The sequence below is a fragment of the Cheilinus undulatus genome, linkage group 23 (assembly GCF_018320785.1).
Source record: "Cheilinus undulatus linkage group 23, ASM1832078v1, whole genome shotgun sequence".
In the NCBI taxonomy this organism is placed as follows: Eukaryota; Metazoa; Chordata; class Actinopteri; order Labriformes; family Labridae; genus Cheilinus; species Cheilinus undulatus.
Genome location: NC_054887.1, coordinates 28,906,292 through 28,926,776, shown reverse-complemented (window position 1 = coordinate 28,926,776; position 20,485 = coordinate 28,906,292). Strand labels below are relative to the sequence as shown.

The window sequence follows — 20,485 nt, the reverse complement described above, 5'->3', positions numbered from 1 at the left end:
TGTAGCACGCTGGCAGCCTGTGTGAGATGGCGGTCGGCAGTCAGAGCGTTTAGCTCTCCTTAACCCTCTAACTCTAACCCTGGTAGGAACGTTCTGCCTCATTTATCCCGGATTCTGGCCCGAGGTATGGAGGGGGGCAAACCGAGCCTGAACCTGGTCTACCAGGCGGTCCAGGCTCTGTACCACGACCCGGACCCGGCCGGGAAGGAGCGGGCGTCGGTGTGGCTCGGAGAGCTGCAGAGATCGGTGAGAGGCCGGGGGCAGGCCGGGGGAATGGCCCGGGGGTCTGGAGGGCGTGGGTAGGGTCTGAATGGACCGGGTTTTATCATTTAACCCGGGTTGTAAAGGGATTAGAGAAGAACCGGATTGCGCAGTCCCAGTGGACCTGTAGGCTGAGGAGCTAAGCTAAGCTAGCTGAATGAAAGCATCAAAACAGAGGGCTGGGTTAGCCTTAGCTTCGTTAGCATTGTGATAGAGGCAGACAGCGCTGACACCGGGATAGTTTGGCCATGTTTATGTAGTTACAATAAAAATACATGAATTTGCAGACTGGTTGAGTGATATCAGGCCCCCGGTTAGCATGCTAACAAAGCTAATTCATTTACATTGTCGTACAGTTAGCCTCTGTCTCCATGTATCGATGATTAGTTTCACTCAGAACTGGTTTATTCATGAGTGTTTCAACTTCTCTGACAGGACAGCCCCAAACCAAACTCTGTTCAGGTATTTCACATCGCTACCTGTAGCTGTTTTTACACAGCAGAGACGTTATAAAGCATCAGATAGAGTTTAGTTAGCCTCTGTAACGTTAGCTTTAACTATGGGTGGTTTATTCAAGTGCAACAGCATGTTAGAGTTCAGACGCCATAAGGGATCCTCCCACTCTGAACTATCAGCGTTAAACTTATTTCTGCCTTTAGGTCCGCTTTTGTGCCCTAGTTTGTCATGTAACTGGCTTTATTTTCATTAAGGTCAAATATCGTCTTTAAAATAATAATTACGTGCTACTTCATGAATGTAAAATTTCTCATTGTGGTGCCATCATTCACGTAGAAGTGTTATAATGCCAATGTAATCTCAACATGCTCTCACAGCGTTATTAATTATTCAGACATAAAAAGGGCAATCACTTTTCAGTTTTCACTGCACAAATGTGAAATTTTCAAACAAAAAAATGACACAAAAAGGAAGCAGCTACTGAAAATACATTTCCTGACGTGGGCTTTCACAATAAAAACACTTGAGGAAAGGGTTTGCCGGATGCAGTGTTAATTTTGCCAACTGAAACTTTGACTAAAAGTGTTTGACAGACTTTTTTCATGAGAAAGACCAGCCAAAAATTCATCTTTGATGACTACAATTGACTAAAGGTGAGGTTAGTTTTTGTTAAGATGACTAAAATGAGACTAGAATGTAGTTTAGTTTTCATCAGACATCTAAAACCCGTGATATTTCTCCACTGTGGGTAAATCTGTCAAAATAAAATGTATCTGTGTCTATTCTTCCTCTCAGCTGTAGAAAGCAGGAACCCCAGGTTTGGTTTGAGTGCATAGAACCCACTACAGTGGTTTGGTACCAAATTCAGTCAAGAGAGTAAATACTTGTACTAAAATATGAGGACTTTTTGTGAACTTAAACTAGACCAAAACAATAAAAGGTAGAAATGATTAAAATGAGAATAAAACTAAAAGGCATGTCATCTAAAGACTAGGACTAAAATTAAAGGTAGCTGTCAAAATGAACACCAACTGTATGAAAAGTAAATATGTAGAAATACATCTTGTTCTTTGTCTTTATTTAGCTAAAATCGATTTAGCTAAAATTGTCGATACAAAATCAGACCTGTTTTTCCACATAGTTTTATATCTATCCAGCTCCAGTCTAAGAGAAAAGGCCAATTTATCCATTAGGGATGTAACAGTATCAAAATCCACGGTACCATAATATCCTGTAACAAGTGCACGGTACAGTATTTATTATGCTATTAAAAAAATAACAACAAATGAAGACTTGGAAAAAAGTGGCGTCGGCTTTTATTAAAAACAATTGTGCTTTGAATATTACAACACGTGGAAAACAGTGCCATAAGCGTGCATTAGGCTTGAAAATATATACTCATGCTTTAGAAAATGTGTGCTGAAACAAGCTGTTCTTAGATTTCCCCTCATGATGTCATGTGGGGAGTTAGGTCCGCCCCCAGGTTCGGTTGGCCCTCCCTTCTTGGAAGAAAGTTCCGCCCTCCTCTCCTGATTCCCCTCTTAGCTGCCAGCTGAGAGGAGGATCAGGAGAGCCACATCCATTAAGCTACATAAATTTCCTGAGAGGGGCGGAGTCAGACAGCTCAGTAGCATTTAAAGCAGTACTTTTAAATTGGTGCTGGCACTTAAATGATGCCTGAATCAATTCTTATAAGTGGGACAAAACAACTCCACAGACTTCAGACTGGGCTTTGACCCAGAAGTGAAACAGCAAAAATTCTTGGTGTCAGTGTGGCGTGGTGCTTTTGTCTGCTTTAAGATATCCTCACAAGTGTAAGGTGTGTTATTTATCTTTTTATGTGCCTAAAGTAAAGCTTAGATTCTGTATGTAATGTTCAGATCCAAATGTTAAAGGAGGTGTTTTTTTGAGCTGTGAAGGCAGGGGCAGTTTAGCATCTTTGGCACAGACATTAAGAAGAGCTGTGCCTAAATCTCGTAGGTATCTGATGTGTTGGTACCAGCGTCATATTGTGTTGGTATTTTGGTACTGATCCCAATTAATAACAGGCTGAAGTGAAGAGGTGATGTTGCTGAATATTAAATAAAGAATAATTAACCGTAGGCCTGTACATGCCACCTTTGCATATGCATGAGAGAGATACAGACAGGCAGAACATATTTGCATTTTGGGCAGAAGTGTAAATGCAAAATATAAACAGGACATCTAATCATGAAGCAGGTTGTAAATGTGCATAACTCTTAGGTCTAGAGATTTATGAGTCTCTCTAAAGTCTGGAGTCTCTGTTAACGAACACAAAGGGTGACAAATGTCTCATGAACGGGTCCTGCAGGTTTAGATCTGCCTGTTTAACTCGGTTTATGGAAAATATGTAACTATTTGCACTGCATGCCTGCAGCCTTTCAACACACCACGGAAAATGTTTACTTTAGATTACGACACAAAGCTGGCACAATGTTGTAATGCTGTAATTGCAGTAAGATATGGCAACATCACCAAATGATGTCTATGTTCTTTATGAAAAACTGCCCTCAGATTTTGATGAGAGCTGGGGACAGTGTGCAATCTGATGGAAGCTCTGAGTGGATTTTTCACTGTGTGTTGTATTTTGATTCTGTTTTTAACAAAATCCCTTTAGTTAAAAACAGAATTAAAATGGCAAAAAATGGTTTATAATGGCAAAAAAATGTTTGGAAAGGTGGTGAATTTTAAAAGTAGCAGAAATTGGTTAGAAGTGGCAAAAATTAGATAAAAGTGGCAAAAACAGGCACAGACAGTGGTGAAGAGAATTAAAAAGTGGCTGAAATGGGTTAAAATTGGCGAAAATGGTGGAAATTTTGGTGAAAAGGGATGAAAAATTGATATAAACTGGCAAAACGGGTTAAATGAGACAGAAAAATTGACATAAATGTGGTTAGAATTGGCAAAATGGGCATAACTTGTGTGAAAAGTGGTTAATAGAGACAATAATATGTCAACAGAGGCAACATTAGGGGCAAAGTGGCAAGATTTGGATTAGAAGTGGTAAAACAGGCCGAAAAAAGTGTTGTAAAGGGTTTTAAATGGACAAAAAGGGGTTTTAAGTGGCAAAAATGTGTTTAAATTGGTGGAAATGAGTGATAAAAACTGGTTAAAATTTGGCAAAATTGGTGTTAAGTGGCAACAGTGTAATTTTAAAAAAATATTCTCAGCTTTTTCAGGGCATTTGGAGAACCCCTTTCAGTGTCTTGCGGCCCCAGTATTGAGAATCACTGCTATATGGGACAGATAAGGCAGGGTGCACTCACTGTGGGTTTAGGCTGGTTTTACAGTAGGAACCAAGGCCCAAATTAGGGCTGGGCAATTAATCAAAAATCAGATTAAATCACAAATTTTCAAATTGCAAAAGGTGCAAAATTTCTTTGACCTTAAATTTGTGACACAATACTGGTTTTAAACTTTTTTTTTTTTTGCAACAGAGATGTTGTGCATGACATATGCAGTCATTCAGGTGCCATTTTTAAAAATAGTCTACAAAAAATTCAACATTCTTCATTTTTTAAAACTTTTTCTTAATAAATGTAAGAATGACAAAAACCCTTCAATGCAGTCAAAATCATCGGAGTTAGACACTTTTAAAGAATTGTTCAGCCCTTGTTTAGGAATAAAAGAAAAGTAAGAAATAATCGCATGTCCAGTCACAACTGTAATATTTGTAATAATAATTGCAATTAGATTATTTTCCAAAAGCCCATTTCTAAATGCATTTGACCTAGGGCTGGGCAATTAATCACAAATTAGATTGAATCGCAATATGGCCTGCTGCAATTGTCAAATTGCAGAAGTTGCAACATTTCTTTAACTTAAAATGTGTCAAAATACCAGTTTAATAAATCAATTTTTGCAGCAGCAGATTTAATGCACATTATGCAAACATTCAAGTGTCCATGTTTCTAATGGTTTACAAAACCCTAATTTTTGTGTTTTATGGAGGTTTTTCTTAATCAACGTGAGTGGTATAAAAATGATAATGCCCTTAAACAAAGCAAATGACATCGCATTTGCAATACGAGCAAAAATAGTTAGCTCATTCTATCTAAAACTGATGAAGCCTAGCGTTTCTTCATGAAAGTCAGACCCCAGCCGCAATCAGATGGTAGCCAGTCTCACCTCCCCCACCTCAGCCACCTCCTTTATAGCTTAAAAGATGTTGCACCCCCATATTCAGATTCTTGCTGCTATTGATCAATTGCTTTGGAAATAATTTCATTGTTTTCAATACACATTGTCTTATTTATGGGGTTATTTATTGCTTGAATTTGTTGAAAAATACATAAGATTAACCCAAGAATAATCGCATATTAAATTGCAATATTTGGGAAATCGCAATTAGATTTTTTTTTTGCAAATCATTCAGCCCTAATTTGACTCCGAAGTCCAGGTCAATAAAAACGTTAGGTATTCGATCACCAGGCCCGAGTCTGCTTGGAGAGGTGGCCTTGGGTAAAGAACATGGGTGATGTGAAGGCAACTGGGCTGAGCACAGGGTACCAGTCTGCAGAAAAGAGTCAGTTCCTGTCTTTAAAGCCGTCATATCCACACAAAACAGATGTTTTTTTCCCCTTACTGATCCTTTTTATCCTTTTATTGAACTGATCTTTATTGCTTTAACTCAGTCTGTTTGTTGCCTAATTTACATCAGCATTTGTTTTAGGTCTTGTTTTATATTTTTAGATTGTTTCTGTCTGTTTTTATGTACAAGCTGCTCTGGAAGAATCGCCCCTGGAGCGATAAATACAATAGTTTGACCTTGACTTGTTTTGATCTGACAGGCACGCCATCTACTCTATGAGAAACTGATTTAAGGGAAGAAACTGGAGTTAAAATATGAAGAACCTTATGCGCTAATGATGATTAAGTGATAAAAACAGCCTGAGCTTAAAAAATGACTATTTTTTATTATGATTATAATAAAAAATAACATGAATTCTTTGTGTTTTTCAGATGTATGCATGGGAGATCTCAGACCAGCTGCTGCAGCTCAAACAGGATGTGGAGTCGTGCTACTTCGCTGCTCAGACAATGAAAATGAAAATCCAAACGTCTTTCTACGAACTTCCACCTGAGACCCACAATGCACTGCGAGACTCCCTGCTGACCCATATCCAGAACCTCAAAGACCTGTCGCCCATCATCGTCACACAGGTAACGCTTTCCAGCAGACTGTCAGGAAACTGTCGACATTTGTTCAGATTCAGGAGGATGCGCTCATTAGTGGAGTAAAAATAAACCAAAATAATGTCTCGTTCTGCGAAGTCTGGCTCAGCCTCTTAATTCTTGTGAGACTCGTGCTGTTACCTTTCCATGAGAATTTTCCTATATGGACAAAAGTATTTGGCCACACCTGTTGATTATTGAATTCAGATGTCAGACCCGTTGCCACATGAGTATAAAATCAAGCACCTAGCAATGTATCCTCCTTTTGTTGTGATACTAAATTGGTCTTTCTGAAGAGCTCAGATTTCAAGTGTGGAACTGTGATGGATGCCACCTTTGCAATAAGATGCTTCCTGATATTTCATCCCTGTTGGATGTTCCACAGTCAGCCGATTGATTAAACTTTCTCTTTTATTTTGAAACATGATAAACATGTATGAATATGATCTTATTTCAGTCTTTACTCTGCTGTCTTTCTTTCACCCACAGCTCGCTTTAGCCATCGCAGATCTCGCTCTACAGATGGCCTCGTGGAAAGGATGTGTTCACACGCTCATAGACAAGTAAGAGTATAATCAATTAATACAAGCTGCAAACAGAAATTGTGACTGCTTCCTTTCTCTTCTTTACTGCTCTGACTCACCTGTCTATATCTCTGCCCCTCTCAGGTACAACAATGAAATCAGCTCTATGCCTTTCCTCATTGAGATTCTCACTGTGCTGCCAGAGGAAGTTCACAGTCGATCTCTGCGAATCGGAGCCAATCGTAGGACAGAAATCATCGAGGATCTGGCGTATTATTCCAGCACCGTGGTCACTCTGCTGGTCAGCAATCTCAATGTTTCTAGAAAAATATAACCTTGTTTATTCCACTGTTTATTACCTTTTTATAAAAATGATCAACACAATCAAAGGTCTCACATTAATCATGGGACAGGCAGTAGGAAAGAAGCTTTTTTGTGCTGTGTTTCTGAAATCTGTTTTAATTCTTTTTTCCTGCTGTTTAAATAACAGACGACTTGTGTGGAGAAGACGGGGAATGATGAGAAGATGCTCATCAAGGTGTTTCGATGTTTGGGCAGCTGGTTCAACCTGGGAGTCCTTGACAGTAACTTCATGGCTAGTAACCAGCTGCTCATGGTGCTTTTCCAAGTCCTGGTGAGATTTAAACATGTTTATACCGGTCTTACTGCTTTACTGGAGGTCTGCCTTCTTCAGCAAAATATGAACAGCTACCTGTATCCTGTCTTCACAGCAGAGGGATGAGACATCCACAAACCTCCACGAGGCAGCCTCAGACTGCGTGTGCTCGGCTCTGTATGCCATCGAGAACGTAGACACTCACATGCCGTTAGCTTTGCAGCTGTTCCAGGGCGTCCTGACGCTTGAGACGGCGTATCACATGTCTGTAGCCCGGGAAGATCTGGACAAGTAAGGACATGAAAGCTGGCTCTGGTTGTGTTGTTTGGTGTGTTCTCAGTGTTTCCAATTATTATTTTTTTATTCTGTCCTCAGAGTGTTGAACTACTGCCGGATCTTCACCGAACTCTGTGAGACCTTCTTAGAAACAACCGTCAGGAACCCGGGACACGGCATGGGCGACCTCAGGACGCTGGAGCTGCTGCTGATCTGTGCAGGACACCCGCAGTACGAGGTATGAAAAGAACCAAAACATTCAACAACACAACACCTACAGCATTGGGTATGAACATAACAAGAAATCCAAACATTATACCACCCAGAGTACAGGACGTAAAAACAACCAAAACACCTAACATTACGCCACACAAAGTACAGGGCCAGAAGAGGCCAAAACCTATATCATTACACCAACATAAACAGTAGGGTACAGAAAGACTCAGAATACATAACATTACACCACAAACAGTGCAATGTACAATATCACCAGATTACCAGAAAATGCACCAACAGTTGTACGGGATACGTAACACAATCTAAAAAGGACCAAAAAACCTAACATTACACTACCAGCAGTAAGCAGTTCAAAAGGTTCAAAACACTAACATTACAACACAAAAAAGTAAAATGTATTACCAGTTCACCTAAAATGCACTGACAATAGCATGGGATACTTATCACAATCCACAGCACAGGATATAAAAGGGGCCAAAAAAACTAACATTACACTACCAACAGCAGGCAGTACAAAAAGGCCAATAATCCTAACATTACACTACCGACAATAAGCGTTGATAATGACAAAACCCCTAACATTACACTACCAACAACAAGCAGTGCAAAATGCCCAACAAACCTCACATTACACTTCCAACAATAAGAGTACAAAAGGACCAAAAAAACTAACATTAAACTACCATGAATGTAATGTACAAAAAGATTCATAACACCTAACCATGCCAACTATAGCACAGGGTACAGAAAGAACCAAAACACCTTACATGACCATCCCACAGTGCAGGGTACAAAAAAAAACCCCTCAAACACCAAACGATACATAATTAACTGAAAGGCATACTTAACACTTCCGCCAGTACAGGAAACAAAATGAGGCCAAAAAAACACCTAACCTTACACTACCAACAGTACACAATACAAAAGGCATTACATTACACTGCCATGAAAATGAAGTACAAAAAGACTCACAGCACATAACGTGACACTACTTACAGTAAGGAGTACAGAAAGGATCAAAACACCCTACATGACCATCTTGCCATTAGGGGTGCAAAAAGAACCAGAACACTGAATGTTACACCACATATAGTACAGGATACAACACCCTACAAAACAGCCAACATTACACCACCATGAGTACAAGCTACAAAAAGAACTGGAACCCCTATCATTTTAATACCAATAGTACAGGGAACATAAAGGGAGAAAACACCTGATATCACTCCACCAACAGTACAGGGTACAAAAACAACCAAAACACGCAACATTACATTACCATAGTGCAGAGTACTGAAGATCACCTACAGGATGGGGTACAAAAAGACACAAACCCCATCGTTAAAACCCCAACATTAGAGCCTCAACAGTATGAGGTTGGGTTCTAGATCCATCCATATTTTGTTGGTGGTTGTTTTATTCCAGAATCTGAGAAAGCTTTCTAAATGAAGATGATTGCAGGGATTTCAGCACTGAAGTACCTCCTTTTGTTTAGGCTTCCTTATGTGTATGATAATAATCCTGTTTTTCTTGGTTTGGCCTTTCTTTGTTGTATCCAGGTAGTGGAGATCTCCTTTAACTTCTGGTATCGCCTCGGAGAACATCTTTATAAAATAAACGATGCAGCTCTCAACACCATCTTTAGACCGTACATCCAGAGGCTTCTACACTGTTTGGCCCGACACTGTCAACTCGACCCCGACCACGTGAGTCAGCAGACCTCTTCATCAACAGCCTTACATTACTGATACTGTCATCCATGAACTGACAGTCTGATTCAAAACCTGGTTTAAATACAACATGTACAATTCCTGACTGAAACTAGGCTGACCAATGTGTCTGAATGAATGTTCTCGCTACATACTAGGAGGGAATCCCAGAGGACACAGACGACTTTGGCGAGTTCAGAATGAGAGTCTCCGACCTTGTTAAAGATGTTATTTTTCTGGTTGGTTCCATGGAGTGTTTCTCCCAGGTAACATAAACATCTCAGGTCTATCTTAAATGTCTGAGGTCTAACTTTTATCCATAAATAATCAACATTAAATTTAAATTTTGCTCTCAGTTGTATTCCACGTTGAAAGAGGGGAATCCTTCATGGGAAGTGACAGAGGCGGTTCTTTTCATCATGGCTGCCATTGCAAAGAGCGTAGATCCGTGAGTACCTGAGGTCTACACTCCAGTTTTTATTTTTCCCCAGAGAAAAAAGAAACAGCTTTATGGAGCTACAGAAAGATTTAATAGAACAACAGAAATCGGTCAGAGAGATAGTAAAGGTCACCGTCACCACTTTTCATATAAAGTGATACTGATGAACATATGAAGGAATGAGTTATTGGTAAAAGCACATTAAAGAACCATCAGTCAGTAGACTTTCTTTGTAAACAAACTTTCTTTGTTGCAGGGAGAACAACCCCACGCTGTCTGAGGTTCTGCAGCAGGTGGTGCTACTTCCTGAAAGCGTTCACATTGCGGTGCGGTATACGAGCATCGAGCTGGTCGGAGAGATGAGCGAGGTGGTGGATAGAAACCCTCGGTTCCTTGGTATGACTTCATGATTCAAAGTTAAAACTTGTTATGCAGACCTTTCTTTATTTAAACCACACATTCAGGTCTGATCAGATATTGATCATGTATTACAGTATAAGACTGATCAGAATGAGACTGGATGATGGTCAAAGATGAGACATGGAATATTTTTATTCAACACTTGTAATCATTCAGAGAAATATTCACCTATGATGCACAAAAGTTTAATTCAGGTCAGGACACCCCTCCCCATGCTGAGCTACTTGAAGAAAGTTAATTTTTTACAGTGTATTATTTCCTGTTCACCTGTCAGACCCCGTGTTGAGCTACCTGATGAAAGGTCTCAGAGAAAAACCTCTGGCGTCAGCGGCGGCGAAGGCAATCCATAACATCTGTTCAGTGTGCAGAGATCACATGGCTCAGCACTTCCAGGGTCTGCTTGAAATTGCACGCTCGCTCGACTCCTTTGCCCTGTCCACCGAGGCCGCTGTGGGACTGCTGAAAGGTACGCCACTACACCTGAACTACATCTGTATTTTAAAACTGTACTAAAACTTAAAGGTGCAGTGTTATAGCCTCCCAGAGCTGCTGTTTTGATGTGAACTGCCTCCCACTCTCATAGATCTTTAGCTTGGGGATGTTCCAAAGGTTCTCAATAGGGTTGAGGTCAGGGGAGGATGGGGGCCACACCTTGAGTTTCTGTCCTTTTATGCCCACAGCAGCTGGTGACACAGAGGCTTTCTTTGCAGCATGAGATGGTGCATTGTCATGCATGAAGATAATTTTGCAACAGAAGGCACAGTTCTTCTTTTTGTACCATGGAAGAAAGTCAGAAACTCAGAAATACCTCAGAAATGGGTCATTTTCACACCTTCAGGACCCTAAATGAGCCTGCCAGCTCACTCTCCATGATTCCGGCCCAGAAAAAGACTTATTTTTAGGTTTGTTTGTGTTATGTTTAGTGCTAGCATCTTAACTAAACTTTAGCACTGCCGTCTCTAACAGGTAAGATTTACCTGTCAGTGTACTGAATCACTTTTCTCCTGAGCCTACAGGCGGGTAGTTAACACTCCTTCATATTAAGTCCCCATGACTTGATTTCTGAAGGAGAGAACTGGAACTATGAGATGTTATGGCAATGACCGGTGACATCCACTTAGCGAGCACCTATGGCTCACACAACTCTCGTTAAAGGTGGAAGGTCACTGCAGGTTGCAGGAGCCAAAGCATGGCGGAACGGGCTATGATACCAAGCTGCAGAGGCAAGTGACGGGATTTAGGTCTCTTTTTAGTGATCTGGATCATTTGGTTCGGCTCAGCAAAAAGAGCCGGCTGCCAGACGACTTTTCATTCGGATACCAATTTGGTATTTGGGCAGGTATTTTACTCAATCCATAATAATAATAATACAATAATAATAATAATAACTTTATTTGTATAGCACTTTTAAAAACAAGGGTTTACAAAGTGCTTTGACATGCAGAAAAACAAAGCAGAAGAACCCAGCAAAAGATAAAGACAACAAAACAACAACAAGAGAACACTCAAGGGGAAAAAACAAGATCAAAATCCAGACTCCATGCTCAGCCCAAACATTACTGAGACATTATTAGAAATAAAAATCCATGGAAGTTATAAGAGCTTTGATATGTTTCACATGGCATCACCAGAACTGAGACAACCTGAGACATCATTAAAACAAAGATATCATAAGAACCCACAAGTAACTATGCTCAATTTGAAAACTGATGAAAATGTCGTGAAATTATTTTTCAAAATCTACTGTCTCCCAGAAACACCCTGCAGGTCAGAATAAATCTGCTCATTGGCTGGGCTGCGTGACGCCTGAAATCAAATAACACAGACACACACAATCTATGGAACAATAAAATTGGTATTAGCAATAATGATATGACTCCAGACAAATGAATTTCCCTTCAGGGATAAATAAAGTTATTGTATTGTATTGTATTGTATTGTATGAAACAGCTCTTATCTTTTACGTAGAAGTACCGGGTCTTTGAACCAGCTTGTTCACAAACGACCCATCACTAGCCGAGGCTCAGTGAGCCAATCTCCAACACCGGTCCAAAGACTGATTCATGCCACGTTTGTACCAATCCAGGGCTCCACAGACTGATGCTCTCAGACCTTTGACGTTAGGATCGTTTAACTGAACCATATCAGTTTATTTGTGCATTACACCGTTAGTAGTCATGCGCGAGAAGGTAAACTACAACAACAACAGCGTACTCCTGAGATCTGAGGACTGTTTTTCAGGCAAACTAGCACTCCACAAGGTTTATATACTTACAAGTACACTTCCTGTTTTCTTTAAATGCACAGTTATGACCTAAAAGGGTGAAAAGCGGTTAAAAAGTGATACCAAACCCTGCTGGTCGGATCTGTGTCTTAATATATTCCAGCAGCTAAGCAGCCACTTGCTCTTCACAGTGAGCAGGAGGATTTTTAAAATCTCATTAGGTCTCGTGCAGTCAGTACACTGGTGGCTGCACGCACTTGCAGTAGTGAAGGCGTGTCTCAGCACTTTATACTGGTGTACAAGCTGCTTTAGTGTGTAAGTGCAGCCAGCTTTTGGGTGAAAAGATAGGTAGCTCATAGACCAGATTTCGTGATATCATTCACGTCTATGTTGGAGCCCTGTATGTCACAGTATTGTCAAAGAAACTGGACTTTTAGGGTCAAACATGCTTGGGTGTAGTAAAGATTACCTCTTCTAAGTACGGCCTTACTTTTTCAGATTTAAGGATCACCCAGATTAGTGATCTGTGCAGCTGTTGTCAATAAAACGTTGTCCTCTGAACATGGAACCTGTTGAAAATTAAAAAAAAAAAGGTTTTGTGTCAGCATTTAAATTTTCTTGCACATGAGAGTATGTCTTACCCAAGCAGGTGAGCATAATCCTCAAGACCTCTACATGTTTATTTACCTGTGCAGGTACGGCTCTTGTCCTGGCTCGTCTTCCTCTGGAGAAAATCGCAGAATGTCTCAGTGACCTTTGTGCTGTTCAGGTGTTGGCTCTTAAAAAGGTGAGTTTAGTCAAACTCATATTTTAATGTTTGAAAAGTTTCTTTAGAACTCAAAGAAACAAACTAATCAGCTTTTATTTTTATTTTTCAGCTTTTGGCTGAAGAATCTACAAATGGTAAATCAGCTGATCCCACAGTGTGGCTCGACAGATTGGCTGTTATCTTCAGGTGAGTTTATAAGTATATTTACCTGTATTCAAATGTTATTCAAACTTTAAAGCTGTAGACAGACATTCATACTGTCTGTTTTTTCCCGCAGACACACAAACCCCATTGTAGAGAACGGACAGACACACCCATGTCAGAAAGTTATACAGGAGGTAAGACTCACCTGAACTCACCTTAGTTTACATGAAATGGACAAAACGGAAAATAAACCTGTCTATCATTTTACTGGTAGAAGTCTTACCTGTGTCATGTGACTCTCCTTCAGATCTGCTGTTTTTTTTTTCTTACCTGTGTCATGTGACCCTCTCCTAGATCTGGCCTGTCCTGTCAGAGACTCTGAACACTCATCAGGCTGATAACCGGATCGTAGAGCGATGCTGTCGCTGTCTCAGGTTCGCTGTACGATGCGTTGGGAAAGGCTCCGCCTCCCTGCTGCAGCCTCTGGTCACTCAGGTGAGACACACCTGAACCTTTTTTTTTTTTTTTTTTTTTTTTTGCTACAGCTGCATTATCTCTAAAATCAGATGTTATTGATCAGTAATAAGTCCTCTGTTTATTCAGGTGATAAAAACAAGCTATTTTTGTCCTGTTCTACTGACCTGGTAGTTTGAAAACCCCTGTTCATGTCATTTCCTGTTGTCTTCAGATGGTGAGCGTGTACCAGGTGTATCCACACTCCTGCTTCCTCTACTTGGGCAGCATCCTGGTGGACGAGTACGGCATGGAGGAGGGCTGTAGGCAAGGCCTTCTCGACATGTTACAGGTAAACAATTGTTTTTTACATTCAACATACCCTCTTTTCAAATGTATGTACCATATCCTGCAACATCTTAATCCAAATAGCAAGCAAGCACCTTGTGGTAATTATTTATCAACACACCTCTGAGAATCATTTCTTTATGTCTCTTTTTAAACAGAATTATGCTCAAATTAATCAGTTACTGTTTTCTACATGATGGCCAGGGGCATCTAGAACAATAAACTCAAGACTTTTGTGGGTTTTCCTAAAGGTCACATATTATGCAAAAACACCTTTTCAGGCATTTCTAACAAAAATTTGTGCCCCTGGCCTGTCCACAATCCCCTCAAGTACCAGAAAAAATCCATTCATCAAGGATCAGGAAAGCCACATCCATTACCGGAGAGGGGCAGAGTCAGACAGCTCAGTAACATTTAAAACCACAGACACCGAAACAGCTTGTTCGAGCAGAGCTGAAATAAAGTTGTATTTAGACATACAAAAATCTAATACTGGAGTGTTTTTTCAGCAACAGATTTCACAGGCATGTTTTGGGGACCTCTAAGACCAAAATAAATTTGGGTAAAATATGTGACCTTTAATCGCTTTTTACTGCCTTTGGGACATTTCTTGCTTTGTTAAAATGCTGCCAAACTTTACTGCTGCAGTGGGTCCTTTTACTCCCCTTTGTTTTGGATGTGAAATTGCCATTCTCATTTGCCTGATGCGTCTTCGAAAGCGTTATCAGGTTGCTTGTGTTGAAGTTGGTAACAGTTGTGCCTGCCCTAGAAATTAAAGCCTTGCGTACTGTACATGTCGTTGTTTTACTCATCGAATTGTACATTTAAATTACTGCCAAATTGCCGACATTATCTTGCTCCGTTACACATCTCTAATGAGTTCTTCTTAGCAGCTCTGACAAAGGGTTGTTTTTGTGTGCAGTGCAATAATCTATTTCTGTTTAATGATGCTAACATATACCACGGCTAGTTCAAACAAAACATAAAGGTTAATAAAATGATATCAAGTCGGTGCGTAAATGCGTGTACTCGCTGATACCAATAGTCACATTTACGGTAGTACTAGACATTTCCGATACTGGTATCGGAACAATGTTTATTAGGGTGGTGGTATTTGTAATGATGATGGCGATGTCATTAATGATGAAGGTAATCCGCTTCCTCAGGCTCTGTGTATGCCGACCTTCCAGTTGTTGGAGCAGCAGAATGGTCTGAGGAATCATCCAGACACTGTGGACGACCTGTTCAGGCTGGCCACCAGGTGAGTCTGCAGGTCAAACTGAGTACGTTCAGACAGATCTGAACAGAAAGCCAGCTGTACATCTAACCTGTAGATCCATCAGTACATCTACCTGGTGTCAGCAGGTTGTATCCAGGGGACGTTTATTTTGAAAAATAAACACAGAAGTGCCTTAACTTTGTAATGTTGTGGAGTTGATTGTGATGGTAAAATAAAATTAGACTTGTTTTACATTTATTGGCAAAAAATATGTTTAATTAGCATGTTTTTGTGGACTCATAATGGGAGTACTGGAGCATTGAAATTACTGTAAATTGTTATTTCTTACATAATGCTTAAATTTTTTTAATTCACCTGAACTCACCTGGTTGTTTCTCTCAGGTTTGTCCAGAGAAGTCCGGTCACTTTACTCAGTAGCAGCGTCATTGTTCACATCATCCAGTGCGCCATTGCTGCAACCTCATTGGACCATCGAGACGCCAACTGCAGCGTGATGAAGTTCGTCAGAGATCTGATCCATACAGGGGTCGCCAATGACGTGAGTCTGAATAGACAAAAGAAAAACTACTTACCTCAGTGGCATGAAAACAGAAATATGAAAAAATAAAACATCCTCTCTTTTTAGCACGAGGAAGACTTTGAGCTGAGGAAGCAGCTGATTGGTCAGGCCATGGAGCAGCATGGTCAGCAGCTCATCACTCAGCTCATGCACTCGTGTTGTTTCTGTCTACCGCCGTACACGCTGCCCGACGTCGCCGAGGTTCTGTGGGAGATCATGGTGTTCGACAGACCTGTGAGTATGACTGACACCTGTCACCTGTTCAGGTGAGTCACCTGACGCTCTCAGGTTCTGATGTTTTTGAGCTGTTTGTTTCAGACGTTCTGTCGCTGGTTAGAGATCGCACTCAAAGGTTTACCCAAGGAAACCACGGGAGGAGCCGTGACTGTCACCCACAAACAGCTGACAGACTTCCACAAACAGGTCACCAGGTGAGACTGGCAACCAGAGCAACATGAGCAATTAAAGGCAACCAGGGCAACTTAAGCAATCAAGTTATGACACGCAATACGGGTGGCAGATTATAATAAGCCGCCAGGGAAACATGAAAAACAAAGTCATGAAAGGCAACCAGGGCAACACTTGCAACAACAACATGACACACAACCAAAGGCAACTTGTAAACGCATGTCATGACAGGCAATCGGGGCAATAAGGTCAACCTGAACTACCAAAGCAACATGAGCAACAAATTTACTGAAGCAAACCGGAAAACATGTTAAAACTAAACTGTGACAACAAGGACAATCAGGGCAACTGAGGTAACATGAGCAACAGAGTTATGACAGGCAACCATGTAACGTTGGCAATAAAGCTATGACAGACAGCTAGGACAACATGAGCACTCAAATTGTGATAAGTCAGCAGGGCAACATCGGCAACCAAATTATGAAGGGGAGCCAGGGAAACAAGCCAACATGGGCAACCAAACTATGTAAGACAACCGGGCAAAATGAGAAACCTGAGCAACATGGGCAAAACAGTTATAACAAGCAACCAGGGCAACACTGGCAACCAAACTATGTTTGACAACAAACAACCATGCAACAGGGGCAAAATGCAAGCAACCAGGGAAATAAGTTAATGCAAGCAACCAAGGCAACATTAGCCAAAAATTATAACAAGCAACCAGAGCAACAAAGCTACAAGTAACAGGGCAACAAAGTTCCTGCAGGCAAGTAAGGGCAACAGGGGCAAAAAGTTTTTGTAAGCAACCACAGCGACATGGACAATCAAACTATGTTTTGGCAACAATGGGCAAAAATTATTGCAAGCAACCTAGGCAAAATGGTAAAAAGTTATTGCAAGCAACCTGGTCAAAAAGGGCAGTAAAGTTATGCAACAAGGGAAAAAGTAAATACAATCAACCAGGGCAACAGAGGCGGCAAAGTTACTACCAGACACTTGGGCTACATGGCCCACAAAGTTATTGCAAGCAACCAGGGAAACATGTGCAAAAGTTATTACATGCAACAACAGCAACATGGGCAACTAAACTATGATTGGTAACATGGGCAAAAAGGTTATTGCAAGCAACAAAGGCAACATTGGTAAAAAAGAAACAAAACATTCTAGCAAGCAACAAAGCTACAACAAGTAACAGGGCAACAAAATTACTGCAGGCAAGTAGGGCAACAGGAGCAAATGGTTTTTGCAAGCAACCACAGTAACATGGACAGTCAAAATATGTTCAGCAACCAGGGCTACATGGACAATCAAACTATGATCAGCAACCAGGGCAACATGGAAAACCCAAGCAACATGGGCAAAATGGCTAAAAAGTTAAAACAAGCAACCAGGCTAACATTGGCAACCAAACTACAGTATCTTTAGCAACCAGGGAAACATTGGAAATTCAACAACCATAGGCAACAAAGTCATTGCAAGCATTCAGGGCAATCAAGTTACTACAAGCAACCAAGGCAACATGTGCAGAAATGTATTATATGCAGCAACATGGGCAACCAGACTATGATTGGCAACAGTTATAACAAGCAACCAGGGCAACATTGGCAACCTTGTTATAACTTTTTGCCCAACCAGGGTTACACTGGAAGTTCAAGCAACCAAGGCAACATGGGCGACAAAGTTATTGCAAGCAACCAGAGCAACATGGTCAGCTAAGTTATTTCAGGCAGCAAGAGAAACATGAGCAACCAAGGTAATACAAGTAACCAAGTTATGACAGGCAACATGGACAGTGCATGAGCAACTGAGGACTACAGGCTACATGTGTAATATGAGATTCTCCTACAACAATGAGAGAAACATGACTTTAGACTGACTACACACCACTCACATGACTGTACCTATGTTAAAAGTTTTCTGTAACTATGCTAACAGCTGTGCTTGTTTACTTCCTGTCAGTGCTGAGGAGTGTAAACAGGTGTGCTGGGCCATCAGAGAGTTCACCAGACTGTTCCGATAGCTACAACCGTCACACAACACAGGTAAAGATTCACAAACGTACTCAAACACATGGTTAGCTGATGCCATAAATTAAAGCCGGTAAGTGATGACATTCTTTCTTTTTCAGGTTAAATCTTTTTTTGACCAACTTTCAGAGGTGACGGCAAAAATCTGCGACTGCAGACGGCGATCCAAAGGGACGAGATGATGATCACGATGACGATGGAGGAGGGACTTTGAATGTGAAACACAAAGCATCACTCTGAAGGACAAAGTCAAGACTGATTGGACACGACAAGTCCTCAAACCCCAACCCCTAACCTCACCTGCAGCAGGCGCGAGGTGGGCGGGGTCGGGTCCTGCAGGTGGGCGGAGTAAACGAATGAACTGATGCGGATCAGTCCTGTTGGATCTTCATCAGTTTTAAATCGTAGGATGTGCCTGGTCAACAGTTTTTAAGAGAACATTTATTTTTGAGACTTTGGTCGAGATGTTTCTGTCAGTGCCATAAGCAGAGCCAAAATATTTCCCATGTTGCTCTTGGCTGAACGGCTGCCTGCACGGGCTGAATGCTGGAGGATTTGACGTCACCTTTGACCTTTTAACTTCTGTTGAATTTTAGTTGTTTTTTTTTTTTCACAAAGTGAGATGGAGTAAACTCTGAGCGCGGAGACGGACGGATTGACACCATGACATCGTTGGTGATGTAGCCTTGTTGAAAACAATAAAACAACAGCTGAAACATCAACTCTGTTTAGAGTTTGAATTTGTCCATTTTCAGACCCTTACTCAGATTTAAAGCGTCTTGTATTCTCTTTAATCTGCTGCTAAATCTTGAAAAGAGGCGTGACGGTAACATCACATAAACATCAACAGGTGTTAAAGTTCAGCAGGAAAATGACTGCGTTATACAGGTAACGTCTGTGGTGACAGCTTTCAAGACAACAGAGCTCAAAAGTCAATGCCCACTTTTCCCACAACACCTAAATGCAGCTGAAATTTAAAGGTACTGTAGAGGTGAATAACCCATGTTTTTCAAAAAACAATGTTGCTAACATACAAACTTTTGTCTCCTACTGAAGTATAGTTCATCATTTTACACTGAAGTCGACTGTGGTAAGTCTACCTACTGTGGCTTATACAATCCTAACTCCAAAAAAGTTGGGACACTGTGTAAAATGTAACTGAAACCACTGCAATGACTATCAAATCTTATAAACCCTTATGTTTTTTTTTACAATAGAACACACAAACATATCAGATGAAACAGACATTTTAACATTTCATGAAGCTCATTTTGAATTTGATGGCATTAACATGTCTCTAAAAAGTAGGGACAGGGCCATGTTTTTCATTGCGTAGCAGCCCCTCTTCTTTTAACGACAGTCTAAACATCTGGGTAGTGAGGAGACCAGTTGCTGGAGTGATTGGAGGGGGATGTTGCCCTATTATTTCTAATGTAGGATACTTGTTGCCCAGTACTCCTGTGAAGCCATGCTGTTGTGATGGATGTGCCATGTGGTTTAGCATTGTCTTGCTAAAATAGTCAAGGCCTTCCCTGAAAGAGACGTTGTCTGGATGGGAGCACATGTTGCTCTAAAACCTCTCTTTACTTTTCAGCATTGATCGTGTCTCTCCAGATGTGTAAGCTGCTCACGCCATAGGCACTAATGCAACCCCATACCATCAGAGATGCAGGCTTTAGAGCTGTGCCAGGAAAACAAGCTGGATAGTCCCTCTCCTCTTCAGTCCGCAGGACATGGCATCTGTGGTTCCACAAAGAATATAAAATTGGTATTCATGTGATCACAGAACAGTTTTTCCATTTTGCCAAATTAGCTTTGGCTCGGAGAATACAATGGTTTTTCAGGATCTTTTTCACATATGGCTTCTTTGCATGACACAGCTGTGAAGACAGTGATTTCCAGTACAGAATCCTGCCTGTTTTTAAAGCAGTGGCCCCTGAGGGCCTAAAGGTTACGAGCATCAAATATATAGAGAGAGATTTCTCCATATTCTCTGAATCTTTTGCTAATAACGTGGACTGTAACTGGTGGAATATCCAAAGTTGTTGCAATTTTACATTGTTTGACATATTTCTGAGATTGTTCCACAATTATTAGGTGCAGTTTTTCATGTTTTAGGGAGACTGCCTCTTTAAAATGCTCCTTTTATACCCAGTCATGCTACTGACCTGTTGCTAGT

The 20,485-nt window shown here is 40.9% G+C and overlaps 1 protein-coding gene across 1 annotated transcript; it reads left to right on the top strand.

Moving 5' to 3' along the window:
• Positions 1 to 19,028, top strand: tnpo3 (transportin 3). Its single transcript, XM_041781186.1, has 23 exons — positions 1 to 246; positions 5,701 to 5,901; positions 6,403 to 6,476; positions 6,582 to 6,738; positions 6,928 to 7,071; positions 7,169 to 7,344; positions 7,429 to 7,567; positions 9,126 to 9,272; positions 9,434 to 9,541; positions 9,632 to 9,723; positions 9,971 to 10,110; positions 10,409 to 10,600; positions 13,054 to 13,145; positions 13,237 to 13,313; positions 13,405 to 13,465; positions 13,626 to 13,766; positions 13,960 to 14,076; positions 15,239 to 15,333; positions 15,694 to 15,850; positions 15,938 to 16,105; positions 16,190 to 16,302; positions 18,239 to 18,321; positions 18,408 to 19,028. The coding sequence occupies exons 1-22, from the start codon at positions 127 to 129 to the stop codon at positions 18,297 to 18,299; spliced, it is 2,772 nt and encodes a 923-aa protein (XP_041637120.1). The 5' UTR covers positions 1 to 126; the 3' UTR covers positions 18,300 to 18,321; positions 18,408 to 19,028.
• Positions 19,029 to 20,485: the final 1,457 nt, after the last annotated feature.